The 24,535-nt window shown below is 40.7% G+C and overlaps 1 protein-coding gene across 4 annotated transcripts in view; it reads left to right on the top strand.

Moving 5' to 3' along the window:
* The first annotated feature begins 268 nt into the window (after positions 1–268).
* Positions 269–24,535, top strand: part of LOC149233381 (uncharacterized) — a 39,411-nt gene continuing 15,144 nt past the window's right edge. Inside the window, exons 1-2 of one of the 4 annotated variants that reach the window (XM_089379738.1) lie at positions 270–1,252; positions 15,610–15,782. In XM_089379738.1, the coding sequence (XP_089235864.1) occupies positions 611–1,252; positions 15,610–15,654 (687 nt within the window). In that variant the 5' untranslated portion in view covers positions 270–610 and the 3' untranslated portion in view covers positions 15,655–15,782. Of the gene's footprint in view, positions 1,253–15,587; positions 15,783–24,535 lie in introns of those variants that run through there. The other 3 variants (XM_089379740.1, XM_089379737.1, XM_089379739.1) reach the window with 3 other exon arrangements.

Raw genomic sequence — 24,535 nt, 5'->3', positions numbered from 1 at the left:
ATGGATTAAGCACCCTGGAAAACTCCTAAGACACTTCCATTGTATAGAGGTTACCCATCAAACTTCTGATTCCAATAAATTCCCACCAAATTTTAGAAAAATTAAAGAGAGAATCCTACCCAAAATACTCCAAAAAAATCTAACCAAAAACAACAAATTTCTACCTCACCATCCAAATATATTTCATAATAAATAATGGTTTTCCAAATTCAATAATTAAACTTTGGACTGGTTTAGAAAGCAAAATGAAGTCACATAAAAAAGTTTTAAGTAGGCGCACTTGAAATGCAGGGGTTCATCTAGGGTACCAATGTGGCCTTTTTAGAACAATATGAACTGTAGTGGCGCTGGTTGCTCTTAAATCTTCTCACCTGGATGGATACGATGGAAGCCAAACTTACGAGCCTGGATGGATACGATGGAAGCCAAACTTACGAGGCAAAGGCCGTCGTGGGTGAATAAAGTACGAGAACAAATAGGCTGAGTGCGGGCACTCTGATCCACGCCTCCATTGAGCAAAAGCAGAAGGTATTACTCCCCTCTTTTCAAGTTGCAACTATTGCTCCATAACTCTTAGGTCATGTCCATAGGGAAGTAATTAAGACGGGTCATGGAGAACATTGGTAACAGGGTGATGGTAAAGAGGCTGATGTGGGTAGCGCTACCTATGTCTGCTCTCCTCCTCATCTTCTCCTCTATCATTCACAGCCAAACCGGCATGATCTCCTGTGATGCACCAACATCGATGACTCGCCAACACCATTATGAGGAATCGCAGCAGCAACTGGGGGCTTGCGACGCATCTGAAGAGCCTGACAGAAAAGCAAAGAAGATGACGAAATTGTGGGCAAGCAGGAGCTGGAAAAAAAGGGTGGATTCCATGTCCGTATTATTCAGGGATCTCGTGGAAGCAGGCGTACTGAGTCAACATTCAAGGGCATTGTGCATCTCCGCAGGCATCGGACAAGAAGTAATGGCATTGAGGCAAATAGGAGTGGAGGATGCCATTGGAATCGAGGTCGTTGAATCTCCACCGTTGGTGGTCAGAGGAGATGCTCATCACCACCCTTTCCCCAACAACACATTCGATTTGGAATTCAGTGCACACTTATGGGATGCCCTCTTTCCTTCTCTATTTATTTCAGAAATTGAACGCACTCTCAGATCAGGTGGCGTTGCTGTCATCCTCATTCTGTCTACATCCTCGCTTGATGTCGATCAGATCACTCCATTGTTCAGTTCCTTCCAATTGGTCAGTACTAAAAACATCACGCTCTCTGGACTGCCCCTCGCCACGCAAATGCTTTTCAAGAAGAACATTTAGGGTTGAAATTTGTTTTTTGTATTTGTATCATTAATATTCATAAAATTCATTGTATTCAAAATGTAAGCAATAATACTAGTAATATGTTTTTGATTGGGATCAGTATGGTGCAAGCTACCAAAATTTCCTCTCTGCTCCTAAAGCAGTTTCTCTGTATCATTTAGTATGGGTAACGTGGCTAACAAAGCAAAAGGAAAAAATGAGAGTATGATAACGAGTGTAATACTATATCGGCAACAACTGTGAGGGACTGTAAAACTAACGATACCCAAATGCCCAAAATAGGTCACTGGGACTGTAAAACTAACGACTACCATAAAATAGTCAAGAGGGATTATCTAATGGGTCTTCGGAGGAACCTAAAATCTAATAAACTAAAATCAAATACAGTAGAAAGCTGTTACCAAAGCATGAGAGAACGTGCTAAAACAGCTAGAAGAGTACAGCTCAAACAGGATCCAGTGTAAGCATCTATTCGTAGTTGTCTAAGTTGCACTACAATGGATACGGAGACTCCGAGGGGAGAGCGGATATGACAAATTTCTAAAACTCTAGATAAGAAACGGTGGGGAAATGGTTTTCCACAGAAAAAAACCATATGCTTCTCTATGAAAATGAAAAAGGATACATTTTGTTTTGATCAGATCCAAGGGGTTAGGCTATATGACTTAAAATTGACAAGCATCCTGTACACAAAATTACAAAACGTATGCAGCAATATTAATCTTTCTAGAACTCCTAAAAGAGAGCATACTGCCTAAAGCGAAAGGGACCACACCATAGTGACAACTTTTTTGTCAACTCTCTTGTAAATTTTATTGAGTTGTAAATTCATGTAAATAATGCTTAATTATAGATGATAATTTGCTGAGAGGGGTTAAAATTGGCAACTAGGGCCAAACTCCATGTGGGTCATCTTATTTATGGCAGCTGATATTTTTCTTGGACTCCTCTCATCGAGAGGTGTAGGATTGATCTAAAGATCATCCGATTCCGATAAGTATTCATGGAGATATGAATTTATTTGTGTTATGGGACAATTCGTCAAGGTCGGCCAGCAACTAAACTGCCCCCACTTGTGCTCCACGTTTTGGTATAAATACAAGTGCCTTGCAAGTCATTTGGACACACAACTCTCTTGAGTCCTTCCTCCGAGAGCATATCCAGGATACAGATGGATGTCTTCTTCACCAGGTCCTGATTTCCATCCACCTCTTTGCAGACGATATTGCCCTCATTACCTCCTCCCAAGAAGGCCTCCAAAGATAGCTGGATGCATTCGCAGCGTTTTGTGACCGGAGGCATCTAACTGTAAACTTGGGTAAAACCAAAGTGATTATCTTCAATGGAGTCAAGAAATCCTCAGATTTCCACTTCCTATTTAAAGGAGAAGAGATCGAGATTGTCAGCACCTATACATATTTGGGAGTTCAGTTCTCAGGGCCTCGCTTCAGCCTGCGGCCAGCCCTTCAGCCTCGGATCAACAAAGGGTATGGCTCCCTAGCCCTTCTAGAAAGGCAATGTTTCCGGCACCACTTCCAGGACATCTCGTCCATAATGAGCAGCATGGACACCTTGATTCGCCCCATAGTGCTTTACGGCTCAGAGATTTGGGGTCCCTATCTCCTAGAGTCAAATTGGGCTTCAGTAGGGCGAGTCCAACCCTCTTTTTGCGTTGTTTCATCAGATGCAGGCAGACAGTTCCCCAGCACATCATCCTAGCTGAGTTCGGGGCTCAGCCTTTCCGTCTAGAGGTAATTTTTAGGTTAGTGTCCCTCCCGCACAGACTCCGAGGCCTGGCAGACGCGAGGAAGGGTCATGATAGATACCCGTATTTAGTATATTGCTCCTCGGAGCACATCGCCCGTATGCAGACAGGCCTATCCAAATGTTGGTACACCGGTGTGACAGAGATTCTGGAGGCTTCAGGAATTCAAATTGACCACCTCCCTCCTTTTCAGTACTCTCTAAATGCTCCTGGCCACCTTCTTCCCAATCAGCAAGAGCTGAATAAAATCATTAAGGAGGATATTTACAGACGATACATTCAGACTACATGGACCAATCCTCCCAATGGGTTGCGCCCAAAAATGGCCTTCTACGCGGAGCACTGCCTGGAGATCAGGGATGGGCTCATCATCAAACCTCAGTACACGTTCCAGCATTGGATGCATGCCCTTAGAATCCCCCTCGAGTAGTTCAGAGTCGGATCTCACAGACTCCGGGTGGAAACAGATCACCACATCGATAGGGTAGATAGGATTTGCCAGCTCTGTCATTTACAGGAGATAGAAACAAAGACACATTTCATCTTCGGATGCCCTGCGTACTACGAGATCTGAGGCCGTTTCCATTGTCTCTTCAGGTCTTCTCAGACCTTGTCTAGCTTCCTCAGATATGTTGATCCGAGATGCCTAGCACTTTATCTCCAGGAGGCTTTCAGATTTTGGGCCCGTTTTCTTCAACCTCCCACCAGATCGGACACTACGCAGAAGATCATGGACTTCTTTAGGGCGCTACCCTCAGCACGGGGCACCAAAAGAACCATGGACCATCCCACTGATACTGAAAACAGATCAGTGCGGTCCTGGAGGGGCCGACTCACTAGACTGCACTAGTGCTCCAGGATTAGTTCCACCCCAAGGAGGCGCCTTAGAACTTCCAGGCGACATCATCGACAGCCCAATATATCTACAAGACAACAGACTTTGACAAGCTTCCCTCAGTTTTCTTCTCTCGACCTCGGATGTTAGGAGTAGGGGATAGACAGGAGTTCCATCCCCCCTCTTCTTCTTCTTTTTCATCTCTGCTTCATCGCAGCGCTCTGTTTCGAAGCTGAGAGCTCCTTGCTTCTTCATTTACATTTTATATGTATTTCCTGCTTTTTAAAAGAAATGTTAAAGGGGACCGTTTGGTCCACCGACTTGCATGATGTAATCATTGTAACTGACAGTCCTGTTGACCTACTATGGTCATTTGTTGGACATTAATAAAATTATCTTATCTTATCTTATCTTCTTCTCCACTTGTTTTGGGTTTTAGTGGAAAGAAGAATCTCTAAGGGAAAAACATAGTCCTAGAGGATGATGCCCTAGCTGCAGAGGGTGGTCTAACCGCAATCCAAGAGAGGAGATCTGGCCGCAGTAAAGAAGCTCCTTCACAGCCTAAACCTGCTCCTATACGCTGCCCTAATCTACCTTAATACGCTGCCTAAAGGATGCCCTAATCTGCTGTCATGAGGAGGCCTTAAATGTGCCCTAGTCGCAGGTATCATCACAACAAAAGAGACTTCTAACGCAGGCCTAAATCGCAGTCATCTTAGCTTGCTGTTAGGCCAAGTTTGAGGGCTAAACGCATGATGATTGTGACATGTTTTGAGGACCGAATGTTGTTGTGCTAGGCCGCAGGGCATAACACCACAACTGGGCTTGCGTAGGGCAGAAAAGGGCTGTCATATGCCCTAAGGTATGCTGCAGTCCTTCAAAGGACGTTTGGAAGTCTGTTGGAGAATCGAAGGCTACAACCATATAAAAGTTTGAGCAACAAGTTTGATGTTGCTATGTGAGAATATATAGGACTGTCTTAACATGAAGGTTGTCCACCTAGTATTAGAATGATTCCAGTGCAGCATATAGAAGAATCCTCTTAACAGTGAACTATGCAGCAAATGATAAGATATGACAGTGTTGGAGCAGCATGGTGTGGAACGCTGCTACAACATCACAGACATCATAAAGAAGTGTAGTGCAACATGTTGTGTGTTGGGTAACAAAGTGCAGCACTGTGATAAAAGGAGTGGCAGCATGATGAAGGCAACATAGTGCAGGATGGAGCAGCAATAGTACAACATGGTAATGATGAACATATGGCAACAACAAGAAGGTATTGCAACAACAGGATGAAGAGGTATTACAGTATGCATTTGGGTACAACATAGTGCAATGAAGAGCTCAGCATAGTGCAACAAGAGGAGATGCAATACAGTAATGGGTAAAGTCATTATTGGTGAAGCATGATGAGATGCAGCATAGTGATGATGGGTGCAACATGGTGCAGCACGGTGAGGTGCAGCATGATGACGAGGTGCAACACAATAATAGGTGCAGGAGTCACCTTGGAGAATCAGTTGAAGCAACATGTCTTCAACCGATCTCATGTATCATCTTCTTAGAGATGATCTATGCTCTTATTTAGATAAGTCAAAGTGTTGACTTCTGTTTTAAATGTACTATCTCTCTCTCTCTGCTGAACTATTGAAGAACATATAAGAAGAATTGATCAAGGGTTTCCCCACATTGGGGCTTGTCCCTGGCTAGCGCCACATCTTGTGTCCTCTTGTCTTGGCTTGTCTTCTGTGATTTATGTTTATGTTCTATCTGCAGTTTACGTTAATGCTGATATGATTGCGAATCAGAAAAAGATATTGAGCTAACTGTGAAAATTGAAATAAATTGCTCTAAGCATAGAACATACCTAAACTTAACAAGAGGGGACATGGATTTAGAGGTCTATAGGAGGAGGAGTTGCTTGTAAACTCATACCTTGCATTTAAATTATCACCTAAATTCCTCTTGAGAGGGATGGCACTATTTGTAGCCATTAACTGAGGAGAATGGGCTCCTAAATGAGAGGACGAGTCCGTAGACTGCCTCGTGGATTGTGTTGATAGAGTCAACACACAAGAGGAGAGATAGAGGGAATTATGTGTGTATGGGTAAGCCGAGAAAGGAAAGTGGAGAGGAACGAATGAATAATGGGAGAGGAGGCATTGGGCAGAAGAACAAGGGACTAGTGTTTTCTCTTGCCTGTGTATTCCTTGTGTTTGCGTAGGCTGGTGTAATTGCCTGTGTGTTTCCTTGTGTTAAGGGAGGCCTATAGATTTGCTTGTGTATTCCCTGTGTTCATGCATGCTGGTGTAATTGCCTGTGTGTTTCCTTGTGTTAAAGGAGGCCTGTAGATGTGCCTGTGCATTCTCTGTGTTTGTGCAGGCTAGTGTAATTGCCTGTGTGTTTCCTTGTGTTAAGTGCTTGTGTATTCCCTAAGTTCAAGAGGCCAACATTTGTGTTGTGTATTGCTCGTTGAGGCTTAAGCATGCCTGTGTGTTGAATGCCAAAAGAGAGTTCAATGGAGTGGTGATGCTCTAGTGATAGCCAAGTTGAGAAACCCGTGGGGCTTACTTGCTGAGAATCACTTGAGTCGTGGTTTGAATCGGGGCCGATAAACCACTAGAGACTAGTTGGTTGAGAACTCACTGAAAGGTTGAGGCACCTTAGTGCTAGTTGGATTGATAACACCTGGTGTAGCCTTGGAGCTGTTGAATTTCTAGTGCAATTAAGATTAGTACAATTTTTCAAAATTGTAACTACTTCCAATGATACAATTAATCTTCTTATAACATTCCAATCATTAAGCAATTATACACAGTGTGGAAAAAGTCGGCAAAAGTCTTGATTAAATCACCAAATTCTGATTTTTTGGGCTGGCCGATTTAATCAGCCAACTTTTTGGTGACTTTTTCGCTATTGAAAAAGTCAGGATTAAATCGTAGAAGTCGCGATTTAATCGAGGGTCGACCCAAAAAGTTGCGGAGCCCACTCAAGCTGCGGATAAGTGGCGAAAAAGGAAAAAAAAGTCATTTGTCACTCTTCTTGCTGCCATTCGTCCCTGTGGAGAGAGGAGGTGTTTGCCATTGCCCAAGAGGAGGAGATTTGCTAGTTTTGTGGTGTGGATTTGGAGATTTGTCCACTGCTCAACGTGAGAGATTGAAGGTGCCGATTTGTTGTTGCCAGGTATGTATTTTAATTTCTTTCTTAGTCTCTGTTGCACAAATGGCTTCTTAAATCTTTCTAAAATTCTATTAATTTGTTTTTATCTTATTTTTGGTTAGAAATTTGAATCAAAACATTGTTTAGAATCTAGATTGAATCAAAACTTCAACTTTCAACTTTTAAGAATCAAATGACAAAAATTCAAACCCTTGTTTAGTGAATCTGAGTGTGTTCAAGTGAGTGAGAAGAGGCATTTAAAATTTAAAATCAACAATTACATTTGTGTTTGCTTCTTATGTGATGAACAACTTTTATTTTTTGTTCAATTTTTTTTTTTTTTATGCCAGGTTCAAATTCAAGTTCAAAGTTTCAAACAAAATGCCAAGGTTTTTGGACCCTATGTGGGAATATGGTAAACCTAATACTATACTCGAATCTGGGGGGGTCAATAGAATGTATTTGACTTGCAAGTTGTGTGGCAAGCATATGTCAGGAGGTGTCAACAGATTAAAATTCCATTTGGGGAAAATTCTGGGAGAAAATATATAACTTTGCCCAAATCCATCTCCATAAATCATCCGACAGGCCATTAAATCGTTGATGGATAAAGAGGAGGGCAAAGACACCAGGGCAACACTAAAAAGCCAACTTGTAGGGGCCTCAAGAGTAGGGGGAAGTGAGAGTGGTTCTTCAACATCACCTTCCACACCCACATGTCCCAACCCCTCAACTTTCTCATCTTTTTTTGTTCCTAGAACCACACCTGGTGCACAACCTGGCATGAAATCGACACTTAAAAAAAAGGAAAAGGTAGAAGTTGATAGGTTGGTCATGAAGTGTCTTCTACGGAGTGATGTTCTTTTCAACATTGCCAAGACAAACCCATTCTACCAACCTATGCTTGATGTTGTTGCCGTTGTTGGCCCGGGGTACAAATCCCCTACCTTTGTAGAGTTGAGAGGGCCTCTTCTTCAAGATGAAAAGATTGATTGCACAGATAGATTGGAGGAGTTTAGGGCATCATGGGAACACACTGGATGCACAATCATGTTAGATGGTTAGACACCAGAAGGGTAGGACTCATCTTAACTTCTTGGTTAGTTGTCCCAAGGGGACAATGTTTATGAAATCTGTTGATGCATCCGCACACATTAAAGATTCACGTTTATTATGTGAGTTGTTGGACATTTTCATTCAGGAAGTAGGCCCACAAAATGTTGTCCAAGTCATAATAGACAATGCTGCAAATTATGTTGCAGCTGGCAGGTTGCTTATGGAGAGGTATCCTAACGTGTTTTGGACACCTTGTGCTGCTCATTATATTGACTTGATGTTGGAGGATATAGGTAAGATTCTTCTTGTGAGGGATATTGTTGAATCATCCAGGAGCATAACAAAATTTATATATAATCATGCATCTGTGCTTAGCTTGATGAGAAGATTCACGGACAACAAAGAGTTGGTGCGTCCTTCCATTACATGATTTTCCACTACTTTCATATCTCTTCAGCCTTTGTTGAATTCTATGTGGGATGTGAAGAGCATGTTTCTTTTACAAGATTGGCGTGCTTTATCTATTAGCCGCAAACCAGAGGGGGAAGGCATATGCAGACTAGTTTTATATGATCAAAGCTTTTGGGTAGGAGTAGAGGAGGTGTGTGCCATTTCAGAACATTTGGTAAGGGTTCTGCGATTGGTTGACGGAGACAAGCCCGCAATGGGCTACTTGTATGAGGCCATGGATAGGGCCAAAGAAGCCATTCGTGCTTATTATGAAGATGAGGGAGACGAGGGGTTAGAGGAACAACAAGTCATATAGAGAGTGATTGATGAGCGATGGAACAATACCCTCCATCGCCCCATTCACGCTGTAGGTATCTACCTCAACCCCGCATTTTCTTACTCCTGTGGTTTCAGATTTGATGCCGAGGTGATGGATGGATTCTTCACTTGTGTTGAGGGAATGGTGTCATCTGAGCAAGAACGTGAAGATATTTCTAAAGAAATGGAGATATATAGAATTGCAGGTGGCACATTTGGTTTTACCATGGCTATTAAGAATAGGACGACCAAAATGCCACGTAAGCTTCAGTTTGTTTCAAGTTTCAACTTTCAAATTTCATAACTGATTGTCCCTTCATAATTTGCTTCAAGTTTAGAATTTCAATGTTTTAACTTTTTTTTTTTTATGTTTCTCATTTTTCTTTTAACTTGTATATGCTTGGTGGACACGCTATGGTGGCAGAGTACCCCATCTCCAAAAGCTTGCCATTCGAGTGCTCAACCAAACATGCAGTTCCTCTGTGTGTGAGTGCAACTAGAGTGTATTTGACAAAATACACAACAAAAAGTGCCACTGGAGTGTATTTGACAAAATACACAACAAAAAGTGCCACTGGAGTGTATTTGACAAAACACACAACAAAAAGTGCAAAATACACAACAAAAAGCGCAATAGGCAAAAAAATTTCAAATTAAAATTTTGAATTCATTTGATTATTTTTAATATTTAAATTTTCTAAGTACTAATTTACAATCTATGACCCTAATATAGTTTGGAGTCCTAATGCCTCAATGACATGGTCTACATCTACTACAATCCTCGATTGTGGGTGAGACAACTTTAGAAAACTCCTGATGTTGGAAGCCATTTCATTGGACAATATTGATACCACTGCTGCATGGAGGGTTGAGACTGAGAGACTGACCATGGGCTCGATCCCTGATTGGTTAGATGTGGATCTAGAGGCACTAGCGGCAAAGGAGGTAGCAGTTGCAGGGGAGGTGGAGCTAGAGGTAGAGGAGGAGGAGCAGGGTCAGGGGGTAGAGCAGGAGGAGGATGAGGAGGAGGAGCAGGGTTAGGGGGTAGAGCAGGAGGAGGACGAGGAGGAGGAGCAGGGTCAAGGGGTAGAGCAAGAGGATGATGAGGAGGAGGAGGTGACACCATCTAGTATGGGCAACAACGGAGGACAAAGGCCACCTCTTTTATTGCCTTTAGAGGACGACTGAGTCCATTTGTATCCCCAAGGGCAAGGCCTTCTTCCTCTAGAGGAAAAGGCAAAGCCATTCTCTATTTCTGTAAAAGTGGCAGAGGATCTCATTGATTGATTCCTTTATGACATGTAGATGACTCATGATATACGTTTATTATATTTTTTGTTGATATTTTGACTCTTGAGAGTTGAGACTGAGACAGGACTCAAGATTCAGGACGATTCACTAGTTTGATATGTGATGTAGCACTAGAATTCATATACATATTATATATTAGCTTTCTTTATACGTTTATGTGGAAATGCATTTATTTGATGTTGTGGATACTTTAGATGCAAAATAATAAAAAATAAAAGAATATTTCTGTATTTTTTTTTTTAATTTTGCTGACTTTTTAAAAAATCTCCCAACTTTAATGACTTTTTCGATTTCTGGACCCTTGCTGATTTAATCCCAACTTTGACTTTTTCCACATTAGGTATGATGCTAGCATGACATCACCTCTAGACCTCGGGAGGTAAGAGAGGAGCATCATAAGAGGAAGATGAAATTGACAGAAGTTGGGGGATGAGAAATCTCCCCGACACTTGACGGGAATTTATGTCTAGGGACCTTGGACCTCGGGGTTCCTTGTCATGTCTATGTGTGGTGGAGAAAGCCGAGGTTGTTGGAGGCCGGGGGATGGGAAGTCTCCCGGACACTTGACGGCAATATGTATGTCGTGGGGTCGCGAACCTCAGAGGTTTCTCGTTGTGGTAACGCATGTGGTAAAGATGGCCGTGATTAATGAGGTTAGGGAATAGGAATAGTTCCCAATATGTGACGACAAGCGTTTTCGTCCTGCCGCAGAGGCTTGGCATGAGTTTAGCATTGCAGACACGAAAACCCCAAAAACCCTTATATGTAACTTGGTTACAAAACCAGGTTAAGGATCGGTTTGGTGAGGCACGAAGTGAGGGGGATGATGGCAGGTGCCACAGGGGCAAGCAAATGGCTGAGTTGATGATGTGGACCTACCAGGTGAGGTGGGGTTGCCATGTGAGCACTATGTGGGTGCCACGTGGCAGTACCTGCTGATGCGACAAAGGTTTATTGGGCAACCCTTGAATGGCCATATCTTTTGATCCGTAAGTTGCATCGAGATAAAATTTACCGCCGGAAAGCTCTTGACGAGGCAGATGTGATGGTGGTGTTAGTTTTAAATTTTGGAGAAGTAAAAAATTGAGGAATTTTGTGACTCCATTTCCATAATGAGACCTTGGAAGTCGGGTTAAATGAAAGTAACACCTCCCATCCAACCTGGTTATCAAAAGGGGTGGGTGGTGACATTGCAGATCTAGTGTAAGCATCTATGCGTGGTTGTCTAAGTTTCATTAAAATGGATACAAAGACTCTGAGGAAAGAGTGGATATGACAAATTTATGAAACGTTAGATAAGAAACGGTGGGGAAATGGTTTTCCATGGAAAAAACCATATGTTTCTCCATTAAAATAAAAAAGGGATACATTTTGTATTGATCAGATCCAAGGGTTAGAACTTAGGCTATATGACTTAAAATTGACAAGCATTCTGTACACAAAATTACAAAACATATGCAGCAAATCTTTCTAGAACTCCTAAAAGAGAGCATACTGCCTAAAGCTAAAGGGACCACGCCAGTGTCACAAATATCATAATACTCATAAAAAGAATCTAGCCAGTCTCTCGGTATGAGATATCTATGGTGATATCTGCATTGAAGGAAGCTTCTTTTCACTCCCATCAGTGAAAGAAATCAACTTTGGTGTCCAGACTCCAAAATTAAGATGGCATGCTTGTTTTGATAATTTCTCAAACTCCAGGTTGTGCTCCCTCAATTTGTTTGCTGAAAGTAAATATTTTGAAAGGAGGCTATGAATTCCTTAGCATATTTACTGCTCCGTATTACTCCAAATTCCTGTTCCTCGCCATCCACTCCATCTCAATTATCTGTGTATAAAAAATTATGAGAATAAAATATGCAGATTACCATTCATCAATTTAGGGTTAAGGTTTCAATGTCAAGTTAGAAGTTTCGAGTCTAAGTTTTAGGGTTAGGGTTTCAGTGTGTGTGCTTTTTTTTGGTTCCTTCATGTCCAAAAATCTTATCTTATTATTTTTTTTTTTTCTCCGGTCAGAAACATCCCCAGTAGCAGTCAAACATTTCAAGATCATGTCGAAATATGGGTTTGGCATATCAGGTACTAGAAATGCCATTTCTGTTTTTGGGCTATTGTTTGGAAACATTTAGATGTCCTTTGTAAGTCGTTTCAACTTTCAAATTGGGGTATGCTGTATCCCCCTCTATCCTAGGTGTCCCGATAGCTTATTTAGTTATTCTCACTAAGCATCACAAAGTATTATTAGAAGCATCAATACCATCAAGTTGTAAGATGCAATGATATCATGATTGCATTGATTGACCCCAAAAATTAGAGTAGAACATAAAACTGATTGATCAAAAGTATATAAATTTTTAAAATTTTTAAAATTTATTATTTTCTTTATATATTTCCAAAGAAAAGTTCATTGAAAATATTTTGAGTATTTCTCAATCCCTAGGAAATCTGCTTTGTACTTCCCCTCATTTTGAGGATGGTACTGAGAGTAAATCGGATTTCTCAGAAGCTCCAGCCTTTGTCAATGTAGGGCTCAAGGCCATTGCAACACTATAAAAGCTCTACATGTCGCTTGCAGGGATTGAACCAAAGTGGGGAAGATAACAATCATTCCTTTCAACCACCCAAGCTAGACACAATTGACACACACACACCCTTTTTTTTATAGAAAAAAATCGTAATATCTATTCATAGTTGAATGGAAAGTTACATTCTTAATGTGCCCTCAGTACTTGTCACAAGATTCTATTGATGCTGTTTGCATCTTTACAGTCTCAAAAATAAACATAAAGAGTATGTGATGTAGACAGACCTCCTTTTCAAAACGATTCACATATTTGAGCTATTGGATTGACTTGTCTAAGTATGTTGGACCATGTACAGACTCATCAAAAAATAAGTATACCGTTTTCTTCAAGATTAAACATAAACAAAAGATAGAACCTTTCACCAACAACTGATCTTAAATGTCTTCAAGATGAAGGAAAAGTAGATAAGGTGAGAATACCATTTACTGATTCTTCTAGCTTTATTACTCCACACACACACACACATATATATTTTGAAACCATTCAATCAGTGTTTTGAAAAATGGTTGACTTGGACTCGGATTTGGTTGAGTTGAGTTGATTGAATCAATCTTCATTTGTATTGGCTTGATTTCCTCAACAAATCGGGGATTACTACATTACCAAATTGGCTCAACTCGATCGTGTTGATACTCGATTTGGAACCCTACAGGCCATATCAACTCGATCGAGTTGATTGAATCAATCTTCATTTGTATTGGCTTGATTTCCTCAACAAATCGGGGATTACTACATTACCAAATCGGCTCAACTCGATCGAGTTTGCACCTACTCGATTGAGTTGATACTCGATTTGGAACCCTACAGGCCATGGCACATAGTTTTGGGAAAAAATTTAAAAACTTTTTTTTTTTCTTTTATACCAAAAACATATATTCTATCATCTCAAACTAAGCAAATACATTATATAGACTCTTCCTCCTAGTTCCCTCACACCTCTTTCATTGAGCATTTGTGAGCAGTCGCACTTTTTGGAGCAGTATTGAAGAGATGTGATTTAGAGTGAGCTTGGAGCTTGTTTGGCAATCCTCGTATCCTGTTTGTGGTGGATTTGACATCTAAGTTAGGAGGCTATATCCCATCTCTAAGCTTGGAGGAGTTGTTGATTGGATTCTTTTGCCCATTGATCTCATTCTCGTGCCATTTAGAGCCTCATTGATTGTGTATTTTGTTTCAGATATGTATTGCACGCGGTGCTATTTTGATATTTTCAGCCTTACATGATATATGCATGAGCAAACTTTGCATATTTTGTCTCTCATGTTTTGGAATCTTAAAATATGTTTCGTCATTAAAATTTTATTTTATATATATTTTTAGTAAACTGTGTTATAAAAATTGGGCAAAGTCTAAGTTGACTCTTAGCTAATTCCAAGTTTGAGTTTGAGTTTTAAAACATCTCCTTAGACACCAAGTATGCATACTTGTCTCATGTATATAGACGTGTAGGGGTGAATATAACAAAATAACAGAGTGCATTCCATATCAAACCAAATATGTAGAAATAAAGGCCGTAATGTCCTCTATTGTCCAAAAATCAACATGCTAATAACTCTACAATCCATTCATTTGAATCATTTGGATCTTCATCCTCTGTATGGGTAGACTTGAAATTGTGATTTGATGCCCTTGAAGGTCCAACATCAATGTTTGTATTCTGTGGCAATGGAAGCTGTTGCAAGTCATCTGGGATAAGTAAGTCCATTCATGATAGAAGGGGACATCATTAAATAGATGAAAAATAGGTTTGAGGATAGTTGTACAGTATTTGTTTCTTGGCTTTTCCAGGTTGATGGAGATGCACTTGAACAAAACCTGTGAAACTGGTTGGTTTCAATTGATTCTGGCGGGTTTTGGTTGATTTAGGATAGAATTGGTCCAAATTGGTTTGGATTACCAGTTTTGACTGGAAACCTTCTGAAACCCGTTCGATTGGCTGGGGTCTTGCTGATTTTGTCCGTTCTAGTCCAGATTTGATAACATTGGATATTGTTTATGTTTTTTTAGTTGGCGGGGGGTTGGAGATGCAAAGTTACAGAATGTGTCCAACCAACCGTTTTTGGCTGATTTTGATTGGTTTAAGGACAAAATTGGTCCAAATCAGTTGGGAGCATCATTTATGACCTAAGTCACCTGACACGGGGATTCGGGATTCGTAGGATACGGGGATTCGAGTGTCAGATTTGGACACGTTGACCCCCGGAACAGGACACGTAGGATTCGTTATATATATATATTAAAAATTAGATATTTCTTACACAAATTCTCATTAATGATACAAATTCATTGATTTCAAACATAGATCTTCATCTAGATGTTAGTTTTACTGTTTACAAAGTAAGTTAGTAACATTATAGCATGCATAGTACATACAAAATTCAAATATCTGCATCAACCCTCACAAACCTCATAAACCCTAACAAACCTCATAAACCCTCCCTCATAAACCCTCACTTTTTTGGGATTCGAATCCCAAAATTGGGACATGATGTGTCCTAATGGGACACGACCGGGATTCGATGGTGTCTTGTTAGGACACTTGGTGTCCCATTTTAGAATTCGAATTCCCATCGAATCGTGTCGGATTTGTGGGATTCGGACACGTGGCCTGTTTTGGACGAATCCGGTTTCATAGTTTATGACTGGAAACCTTCGAAAACTACTTCCATTGACTGCTTTTGCAGGGTTTAGTTCGGTTGTGATCATAACATTGGATGTTGTTCGTTATGTTTTTGGAGTAGATTGCATCATTTTGTTAAGATTCTAATGTTTCAGGTAAAATTTCACCTATGATTAGGGAGAACTGAAAAGCATGAGGCAAGCACAAGAAGTGTTGCATTGAGCTCAAATAAATAGGATGACTTTGAGGTAGAGTCAAATATGATGTATGGAGAATTGCTTAGGTTGTGGGGAGCCGATAGAACTATCCTGAGGTTGATGTAAATATATCTTCCCTCACTCTGGTGTTAACATAGCTCAAAGGTGTATGTGTGTTTTCTCAGTTCTGAGCCCCCTTACTTATGATTGTTGTCTTTGTGATGGCTTTTTAATTAGCTTTCTATTTAATATGACCCTTTTGCTGAGTTTATAGTAGTGATTTAAAACTTGGCCGACTTGAACTTGGCTGAGTTGATTGAGTTGACCATCTTGGGTACCAACTTAGCCGTCAAACTGGGTCAAGGACCAATTTGGTACTGGACCAGTCTAACATGGCTGAGTTGTACTTCTACTAGGGCATCTAGTGCAATTGTAGATGTCCTTGACAAGTTTGATGAATCTGTAGGCATCGAGCCAGAGAATGGTCCTTTAGTCCATGTCGATGATCCCATTTCTAGCAGTAGTGATGAGTCTAATGGGTGATCATGTTGATCAGTTATATAGTAAGTTGTAATGTGTTGTTTTCTGGACTCTAGAGGCCGTTTAGAGCCTCTTTGATTATGTATTTTATTTCACATATTTACTGTACTTTGTGCTGTTTTGATATATTCACTCATACATGTATATACATGAACAAACTTTGCATACTTTGTCCCTAATGGTTTAGAATCTTCAATTTTTTTCATTAAAATTTTAATATTTTATTCATTTTTTAATAAATTTTGTCACAAAATTCAAACTGGTCCAATTCTGAGTGTACCCTTGGCCGATTCCGAGGCTGAGTTTATAGTGAGCATTGAGGAGGGTATTGATTTTTCACAAAAATGGTATGTTATTGAGACAACAGATGAGAAACAAGTACCAATCTTGGGCTTGCATTAAAAGGCTAGACATAATTACAGTAGTTAAAAATTCAAAAATGCTTTCCCATACCATGTTACAGTATGTTAAGATTGGCCGAGCTTATGTTGAGAAGGTCGTCATTTTTCATGTAAATGATCTGTTATTGAGATAACAGAAAGTACATCTAGAAGATGTGCCCTTTTTGAATGGGAAACGGCTACTAACCTCGGGCTTGTATTATAAGGCTAGACATTAATTATAATTGTTAAAAATAAAAGTTATGCCTCATACCGTGTTACACAGTACGTTAGAAAAACAGAGGCGAGATAATAAGCAGCAAAAACGAACACAGATTTCAAGAATAGAATATGAACATATATCTGGAGGATAAATGAGAGAATTGCATTAAATCCACTCTCTACATTAGGTGCAATTAATAAATCCACAAGGGGCATTCAGTCTCACCAAATTCCTTATCTGTTACAAAGCATTTCTGTTCCTTTTATGTAACTCCTATCCCCTATGCCAATTACAGCAAAAGAACCTTCAGTTATAATTGTAAAAGCCTTCCTGATAATTTTAGATAACAATGGTATGTTCTATGCTTAGCACAATTTACTTCAATGTTCCATTAGCAGCCCGATAACAATTTCCAATTATTTCCAGTGGCAAGCACATTAACCATTAATAATATTGACAGTAAATATAGATAGAATATAAAGCAAAATGCAGTAGACAAGCCAAGACAAGTGGACATCAGATTTGGCAGATGCCTGGGAAAAACCCCAATGTGGGGAAAAACCCTTTGATCAATTCTTCTTCTTATTATTCAATAGTTCAGCAGAGAGAGAGAGTACAAAAGTCAAATTGACTAGCCCGATACAAAGTCAAATCAGCCTTGTTCTGCAGTCAAACTTCAGCCCTAACCAGAAATTCAACGCTAGTCAAAACAACAGTCAAATACCTCCTTTGAAGCTTGGTCAAAGGCAGTCAAACTCGGCCTCCAGCAATGGTCAAAGTCAACCCAAAACAGTCACAAAAACTCTGGTCAAACTCGGTCAACCTGCAGTCAACTCTGCCGTCAAACAGGCCTGCGGTCAATGCAGGTCAAACAGACCAGAAAAATTTGATTTCTGTGCCAGTCAATGCGGCCTATGGAAATCGAAATTCTGGCCCAAAAATCGCAGTCAAAACTGATCAAAATCTCCTCTGTCAACGCTGTTCAAACTGTCTGAAATTCGGCCTGTAATTTCTGCCCTCCTAGCCGCACGTGTGAGAGAGAGAGAGAGGCTGCCTCAAGCTGTATGAATCAATCTGATGGAAAGAGAGGAAGAATGTGTGAGAGATGGATGTCCAAATGAGGTGTGAGGTCTCTTCTATTTATACACTTCGTTGTGGGTGGAGAGACACATCCATTGGGCTTCTGGAGCCTACATAATGATGAAGCCCAGCTGATCAATTTGCACGAGCAGGCATAAATTCAAAATCACACTTTTGCTTGTCCTAATGAGATGGTCTTTATGTCAATCTTGGATCTCTCGAAAAGAGGAATCCAGTGTAATCATCATCTCCATCAAATGAACTGTCCCAAGGTGGAATTTGGCCTTAGACCAATTTTAATACTCCCTCTCAACTACGGAGAATTCCACCTGCCAATCCGTCTGTCGTCTCATGCGATCTTGTCATCATGTACCATCTTTGTCATCTCTACTCTGCTTTGCTGAGCTCTGAAGTAATAATGAAGAAGAATTGATCTAGAGTGAGTCATAAGACCTTACCACTCTCCACTGCCAAAATTCAGTACAGAGGTAGAACCTCAAATGATCCCAGATCAAGTTGTTGAACACCATGCGTCCTAGACATAGGGAGTACAACAGTACACAATGTGTCCATCAATAGTGCTATGGTCCCTATCCATGTTTCCCAACTCATTGGCCAGATGAGAAGTACTTCCCATGAGTCCCGGACTACGTGGGTAGGATGTATGCTGGGGCATCAACAGGAGAAGGTGAACCACTCATCCTGCTCATATGCCATAGGAGAAGGTGAACCACTCATCTTATGCATATGTTAATCGTATGGGAAGGTGAACCACTCACCCTACACACGTCAACTATCATGGGGTATCATAGGGGAAGGTGAACCACTCATCCTGTACATAGTGCACCACTAGGGGAAGGTGAACTACTCACCCTATGGTCGCTCATAGCTCCAAGAAGTACTCCCAAGCCCCGAGGAGCTCCCAGAGCTCAATGTCCAACTCATGCGGGACCCTTATAGGAGGGTCTGTCCACGACTCCAAGTCTTTCACGAAAGACTAAGAATTTGACCTTCCCTAAGGGCTTCGTGAGAATGTTTGCGATCTGCTCATTTGTCCTGATTTGTTGGAGCCTTATTGCTCCTTGTTGTACCATATCTCGGATAAAGTGTTACCTGATATCAATGTGCTTTGAGCGGTCATGGAACACGAGATTCTCTGAAAGGCGAATCCCACTTTGGTTGTCGCAGAAGATCATGGTGGTATTCGACACGTGCTCAAATAGCTCACGGAAGAGTTTCTTCAACCAAACAGCTTCACAACAGGCCATACTAGCACCAATCTATTCAGCCTCAGCGGTGCTTATAGCAACCAATTTCTACTTCCTCCTCATCCAAGATATTGAAGCAGGCCCCAATGAGAAGCAACATCCAGACATGCTCTTATGATCCACCACGCTGCCAACCCAGTCAACATCAATATATCCATATAGCCTCAAATTCTCGACAGTGTATTTCAAACAATAGTTGATTGTGCCACGTAGATATCTCAAGCATTTCTTGGCAATAATCCAATTTATGTGATGAGGCTTGACCATAAATTGACTCAATGAATTCACAATGAAGCATATGTTCAGACGAGAGTTTACCAAGAACATCATTGTCGATACTCAGAAGGATTTGCTAATTTAGCCCAACATCACTTCCACATAGCTTCTTGAAGTTGAGTTCCATCGGAGTAGATACAGACTTGCATTTCACCATCCCACATCTCTCGAGTAGCTTCACAATGTATTTTTCTTGAGAAAGGAAAATCTCACCTGGTTTCTGCCAGATCTCTAAGACTAGGAAATAGTGCATCAAACCTAGGTCCTTCATCTCGAATTCGGAAGCCAACTCCCTCTTGCATTGAGAAATGAGAGGGTTTGCACCTGTTAGAAAAAGATCATCCACATAAAGGACCAAAATGAGAGGCTTGTCCTTTTCAATCTTGAAGTATAGGTTCAGGTCAGCTTCACTCCTTGTAAAACCCAGCTTCATAATATAGCTATCAACCCTCTCATACCAAGCCCTAGGGGCTTGCTTCAACCCATAGATGGCTTTCTTCAACCTACATACATGTGTCTTACGATCTTGGACTTCGAACACCTCAGGTTGTTCTATGTAGACTTCCTCCTTAAGCAAGCCATGCAAGAAAGCAATTTTGACATCCATTTGGTGTAAGCTCCATCCTTGAGAGGCGGAAAGAGTAATGATGGATTAGATAGTGGTGTATCGGGCAACTGGTGTAAATATCTCGTCATAGTCCACTCCTTCCTATTGAGAAAAGCCTCGAGAAACGAACTTGGCCTTGAACTTTTCAATACTCCCATCAACTCCATGTTTGATTTTGTAAAGCCATTTTGAAGTGACCATTGACTTGTTCTTGGGTTTAGGAACCACATCCCAGACATCATTCTTCATGATCAACTCATATTCCTCATTCATCTCATCCTTCCATACTTGGTGCTTCACGGCTTCTTCGAACATACATGGCTCAGATTGAACAATGGTACTCATAGCAGCTAAGTACCCTTGGTACCTGTTTGGCTTCTTGCTTTCACGAAATGTCCCCCTTGGTGCAACATGTCTTTCAACATCTTCGAGAGTATCTTTGAGCCACAAAGGTCTTTTCCTTGAAGTAGAGGGCTCACCAGGAGGTGGATCAATGGGATCCATCGAGCCTTCAACATTGGGCATCAGATCATTTGTCAAAGATTCATCCTTCTTTCCTGCATCATCATCATTGTCCTTCCTAGGGATAGGAAGATCTTTGACTTTCCAAGGGCAAAATCTTCATCGAAGGTGACATCATGACTTATTTCCACTTCTCTTTGACCAGGCACATAGATTCTATATGTCTTTGAAGTTTCACTGTAGCCCACACAAGTTCCTTTCTTCCCAGATGCATCTAGTTTGTTTATTTTCTTTTTCGGCACATGAAAATATATGGGACAACCAAAAATTCTAAAATGAGAAACATCAGGTTTTCTTACCGGTGACAACTTCTTCGGGTGTCTTGAAGTCCAATGCTTGATGCATGTACCTATTTTGAACATATACAACAACGTTGGCAACTTCTCCCCATAAGAACTACGGTAGGCCTTGGTCATGAAGCATAGCACGGGTAGCTTCTATGATTGTTCGATTCTTCCTTTTGACAACTCCATTTTGCTTAGGGGTATATGAAGTAGTGGTCTCCCTCTTGATGCCATCTTCTTTACAATGGTCATTGAATTCATTTGACTCATATTCGGTTCTGTTATCGATCCTCAATATTTTGATCTTCTTCTTTGTTTGATTTTCGACCAAGGCTTTGAAAGAGTGGAACCATTTGAACACATCGTCCTCCTTCTTCAAGAAATAGATCCATGTTTTGCGAGAGAAGTCATCCACAAAAATTGCATAGTACAAGTATCCTCCCATAGATGTTACAAGCAACATACTTGATAGATCAAAATGGACCAAATGAAGAATATTGGTAGTTTGACTTTCACTTGAAGGGAATGGTCCCCTTGTATGTTTTCCAACTGCACAACCCTAACAAACTCCTTCATGATCTATGTTGAATTCGGGCATACATGTGACCATCTTCCTGACATCAGGTAAGGCTTTGTAATGAAGGTGTGCAAATCTTCGGTGCCATAATTTTGATTGAAGAGAAGTATCGCAAGTCATAGCTCCCAAAGGACTTCCTCCAACTTGATGCATCTTTCAGGTTCCTTTGCTAAACATGTACCTTCCCATCAACGAATGTTACCTTGAAGCCTTTATCTTTCATCGCAGAAATAGATACTAGGTTCTTTTCCAAATCAAGTACATACAGTACTTATTGTAGATGAAGGATTTGACCTTGATTCAAGTGAAGAGTGATAGTTCCAATCCCTTTCACGGGGTAGGTGGCATTGTCCCCAAGTATGATCTCCAAATTTGTCTTCTTTTCAACCAAATTTGTGAGGGCCTCCTTTTTCCCAGTGAAGTGCCTTGAGGCACCACTATCAATCAACCAATTATCCAAAGTGTTTGGAGGAGAGGCAGTGGCGAGGACAGAAATAAGATAAAATTCTTTTTGCTTATCTACAATATTAATTTTCTCATACCTGGAGTTTCTCGACCTTTTGGGAGGACGACCATTTCGATATTGAGCAACGGGAGCATTCCTCTTTCCTTTGTTGTTGAACTTCTTGTTCTTTTGATTGCCATTGCCTTTGAAGTTGTTGTCATCATCCTTTGGAGTATCCTTCTTGTGAGGACACTCTCTAGCGAAGTGGCCAAACCTGTGACAATTGAAGCATCTTCCTGTCCTTCCTTCTTTGAATCCTGGCTTGAACCCTTGACCACCAACTTTGTTCTTCCTTTTAGCATGAGTGGAGAAAGCGGTAGGATTATTTCCATATGAGGGCTTGTCTCTTTCCATCATCCTTATTTCTTCTGAGTGCATCTAGCCAATAATTCATCAAAACCCGAAATTTTATCGTCGTTGAGGATGGTGGTGTTAAACACATCCCATTCTCCTGTAAGACCTCCAAGTGCAATAAGAGTGAGCTCCCTGTCACCAACAACTTCTCCAATAGATAGAAGATCATTCTTGATTTCAGTAATTGTCATGAAGTAGGATTGAATGGACTCTCCTCTATCCATCTTGATGTCTTTCAACTTGTTCTTGAGAAAGAGGACTTGATTTGCATTGTTTACTTTGAATATCTCAACCAGCTTGTCATACATCTCCTTAGATGTTTCCAAATCAGAAATATAGGCAACCAAAGGCTTGTGAATGGAATCTACAATAATTTTCTTTGCTTTGACCTCACCTTTCTTATACTTTGTTTTTGTAGCAATGGGTGCATTTGAAGGGGTCTCCACCACTCTTCCTTTTACAAAGTCCATATATTCTCTTCCAAAGTCAAATCTAGAGAGATCTTCCATGCATGATAGTTGGATTTGTCCTTGAGCTTGTCCTTGGATTTGAAGTATGATGTAGTCGTCATTGAAGCTAGCTCAAAATTCTTGTCCAACAACTTTCTTTAGTGATTGCTTTTCGCACTCTTGCTTGGGCTTTATCTTCACTTGGGCTTTGATACCATCTTAATTTTAGATAACAATGGTATGTTTTATGCTTAACACAATTTACTTCAATGTTCCTTTAGCAGGCCAATAAAAATTTCCAATTATTTCCAGTAGCAATCACATTAACCATTAATCACATTGACAATAAATGTAGATAGAACATAAAACAAAATGCAGTAGACAAGCCAAGACAAGATGACACTAAATTTGGTGGATACCAGGGAAAAACCCTAATGTGGGGAAAACCCTTTGATCAATTCTTCCTATTATTATTCAATAGTTCAACAGAGAGAGAGAGAGAGTACAAAAGTCAAATTGACTAGCCCAATACAAAGTCAAATCAACCTTGTCAAATTCTGTAGTCAACTACAGTAAAACTTCAACCCTAACCAGAAAGTCAACGTTGGTCAAAACACAAGTCAAATACCTCCGTTGAAGCTCTGTCAAAGGCACTGAAATTCGACCTCCAACAATGGTCAAAGTCAACCCAAAACAACCACAAGAACTTTGGTCTAAATTGGTCAATGTGCGGTCAAACAGGCCCGTGGTCAACATAGGTTAAATAGCCCATAAAACTTCGATTTTTGTGCCAGTCAGTGTGGCCTAAGGAAATCAAAATTTTGCCCTAAAAATCACAGTCAAAACTGGTCAAAATCTCCTCAGTCAATGCTGGTCAAACTGTCTGAAATTCAGTCTGTAATTTCTGCCTAGGAATTCTGTCCTCCTAACCGCACCTGTGAGAGAGAGAGGTTGCCTCAAACTGTACGAACCAGTCTGATGAAAGAGAGAGATGATTGTGTGAGTGATGGATGTCCAAATGAGGTGTGAGGTCTGTTCTATTTATACACTTCGTTGTGGGTGAAGAGACACATCCGTTAGGCTTCTTGAGCCTACATAATGATGAAGCAGAGCTGATCAATTTGCACATGAGTGGGCATAAATTCAAAATCACACTTTTGCTTGTCTGAATGAGATGGTCTTTATATCAATCGTGGACCTCTCAAAAAGAGGAATCCAATGCAATCATCATCTCCATCAAATAAACTATCCCAAGGTAGAATTTGGCCCTAGGCCAATTTTAATACCTCCTCTCAACTAGGGAGAATTCCACCTGCGAATCCATCTGTCATCATCATGCCATCCTGTCATTATGTACCATCTTTGTCATCTCTACTCTGCTCTGCTGAGCCATGAAGTAATAATGAAGAAGAATTGATCGAGAGTGAGTCACAAGACCTTACCACTCTCCACTGACAAAAGTCAGTACAGAGGTAGAACTTCAAATGATCCTAGATCAAGTTGTTGAACACCATGCATCCTAGACATAGGGAGTACAATAGTACACGTTGCGTCCATCAATAGTGCTATGGTCCCTATCCACGTTTCTCAATTCATTGGCTAGATGAGAGGTACTTCCCATGAGTCTCGGACTACATGGTTAGGATGTATGCTAGGGCATCAACAAGAAAAGGTGAACCCCTCATCCTGCTCATATGCCATAGGAGAAGGTGAAGCACTCATCCTATGCATATATCAATTGTAGGGGAAGGTGTGTTGAAGAATCTAGGACATAGCAGTGTAGCGTGATTCTTTGTTACTTGATAACAATTTGTCAAGTCTTTTTCCTTTTCTTGTTAGCT

Source organism: Pinus tabuliformis, chromosome J, assembly GCF_031772625.1.
Source record: "Pinus tabuliformis cultivar Carrire ecotype Pingquan chromosome J, CPIR1, whole genome shotgun sequence".
In the NCBI taxonomy this organism is placed as follows: Eukaryota; Viridiplantae; Streptophyta; class Pinopsida; order Pinales; family Pinaceae; genus Pinus; species Pinus tabuliformis.
Note: the sequence above shows the minus strand (reverse complement) of the source record. Positions and strands in the feature narration are given on the sequence as shown.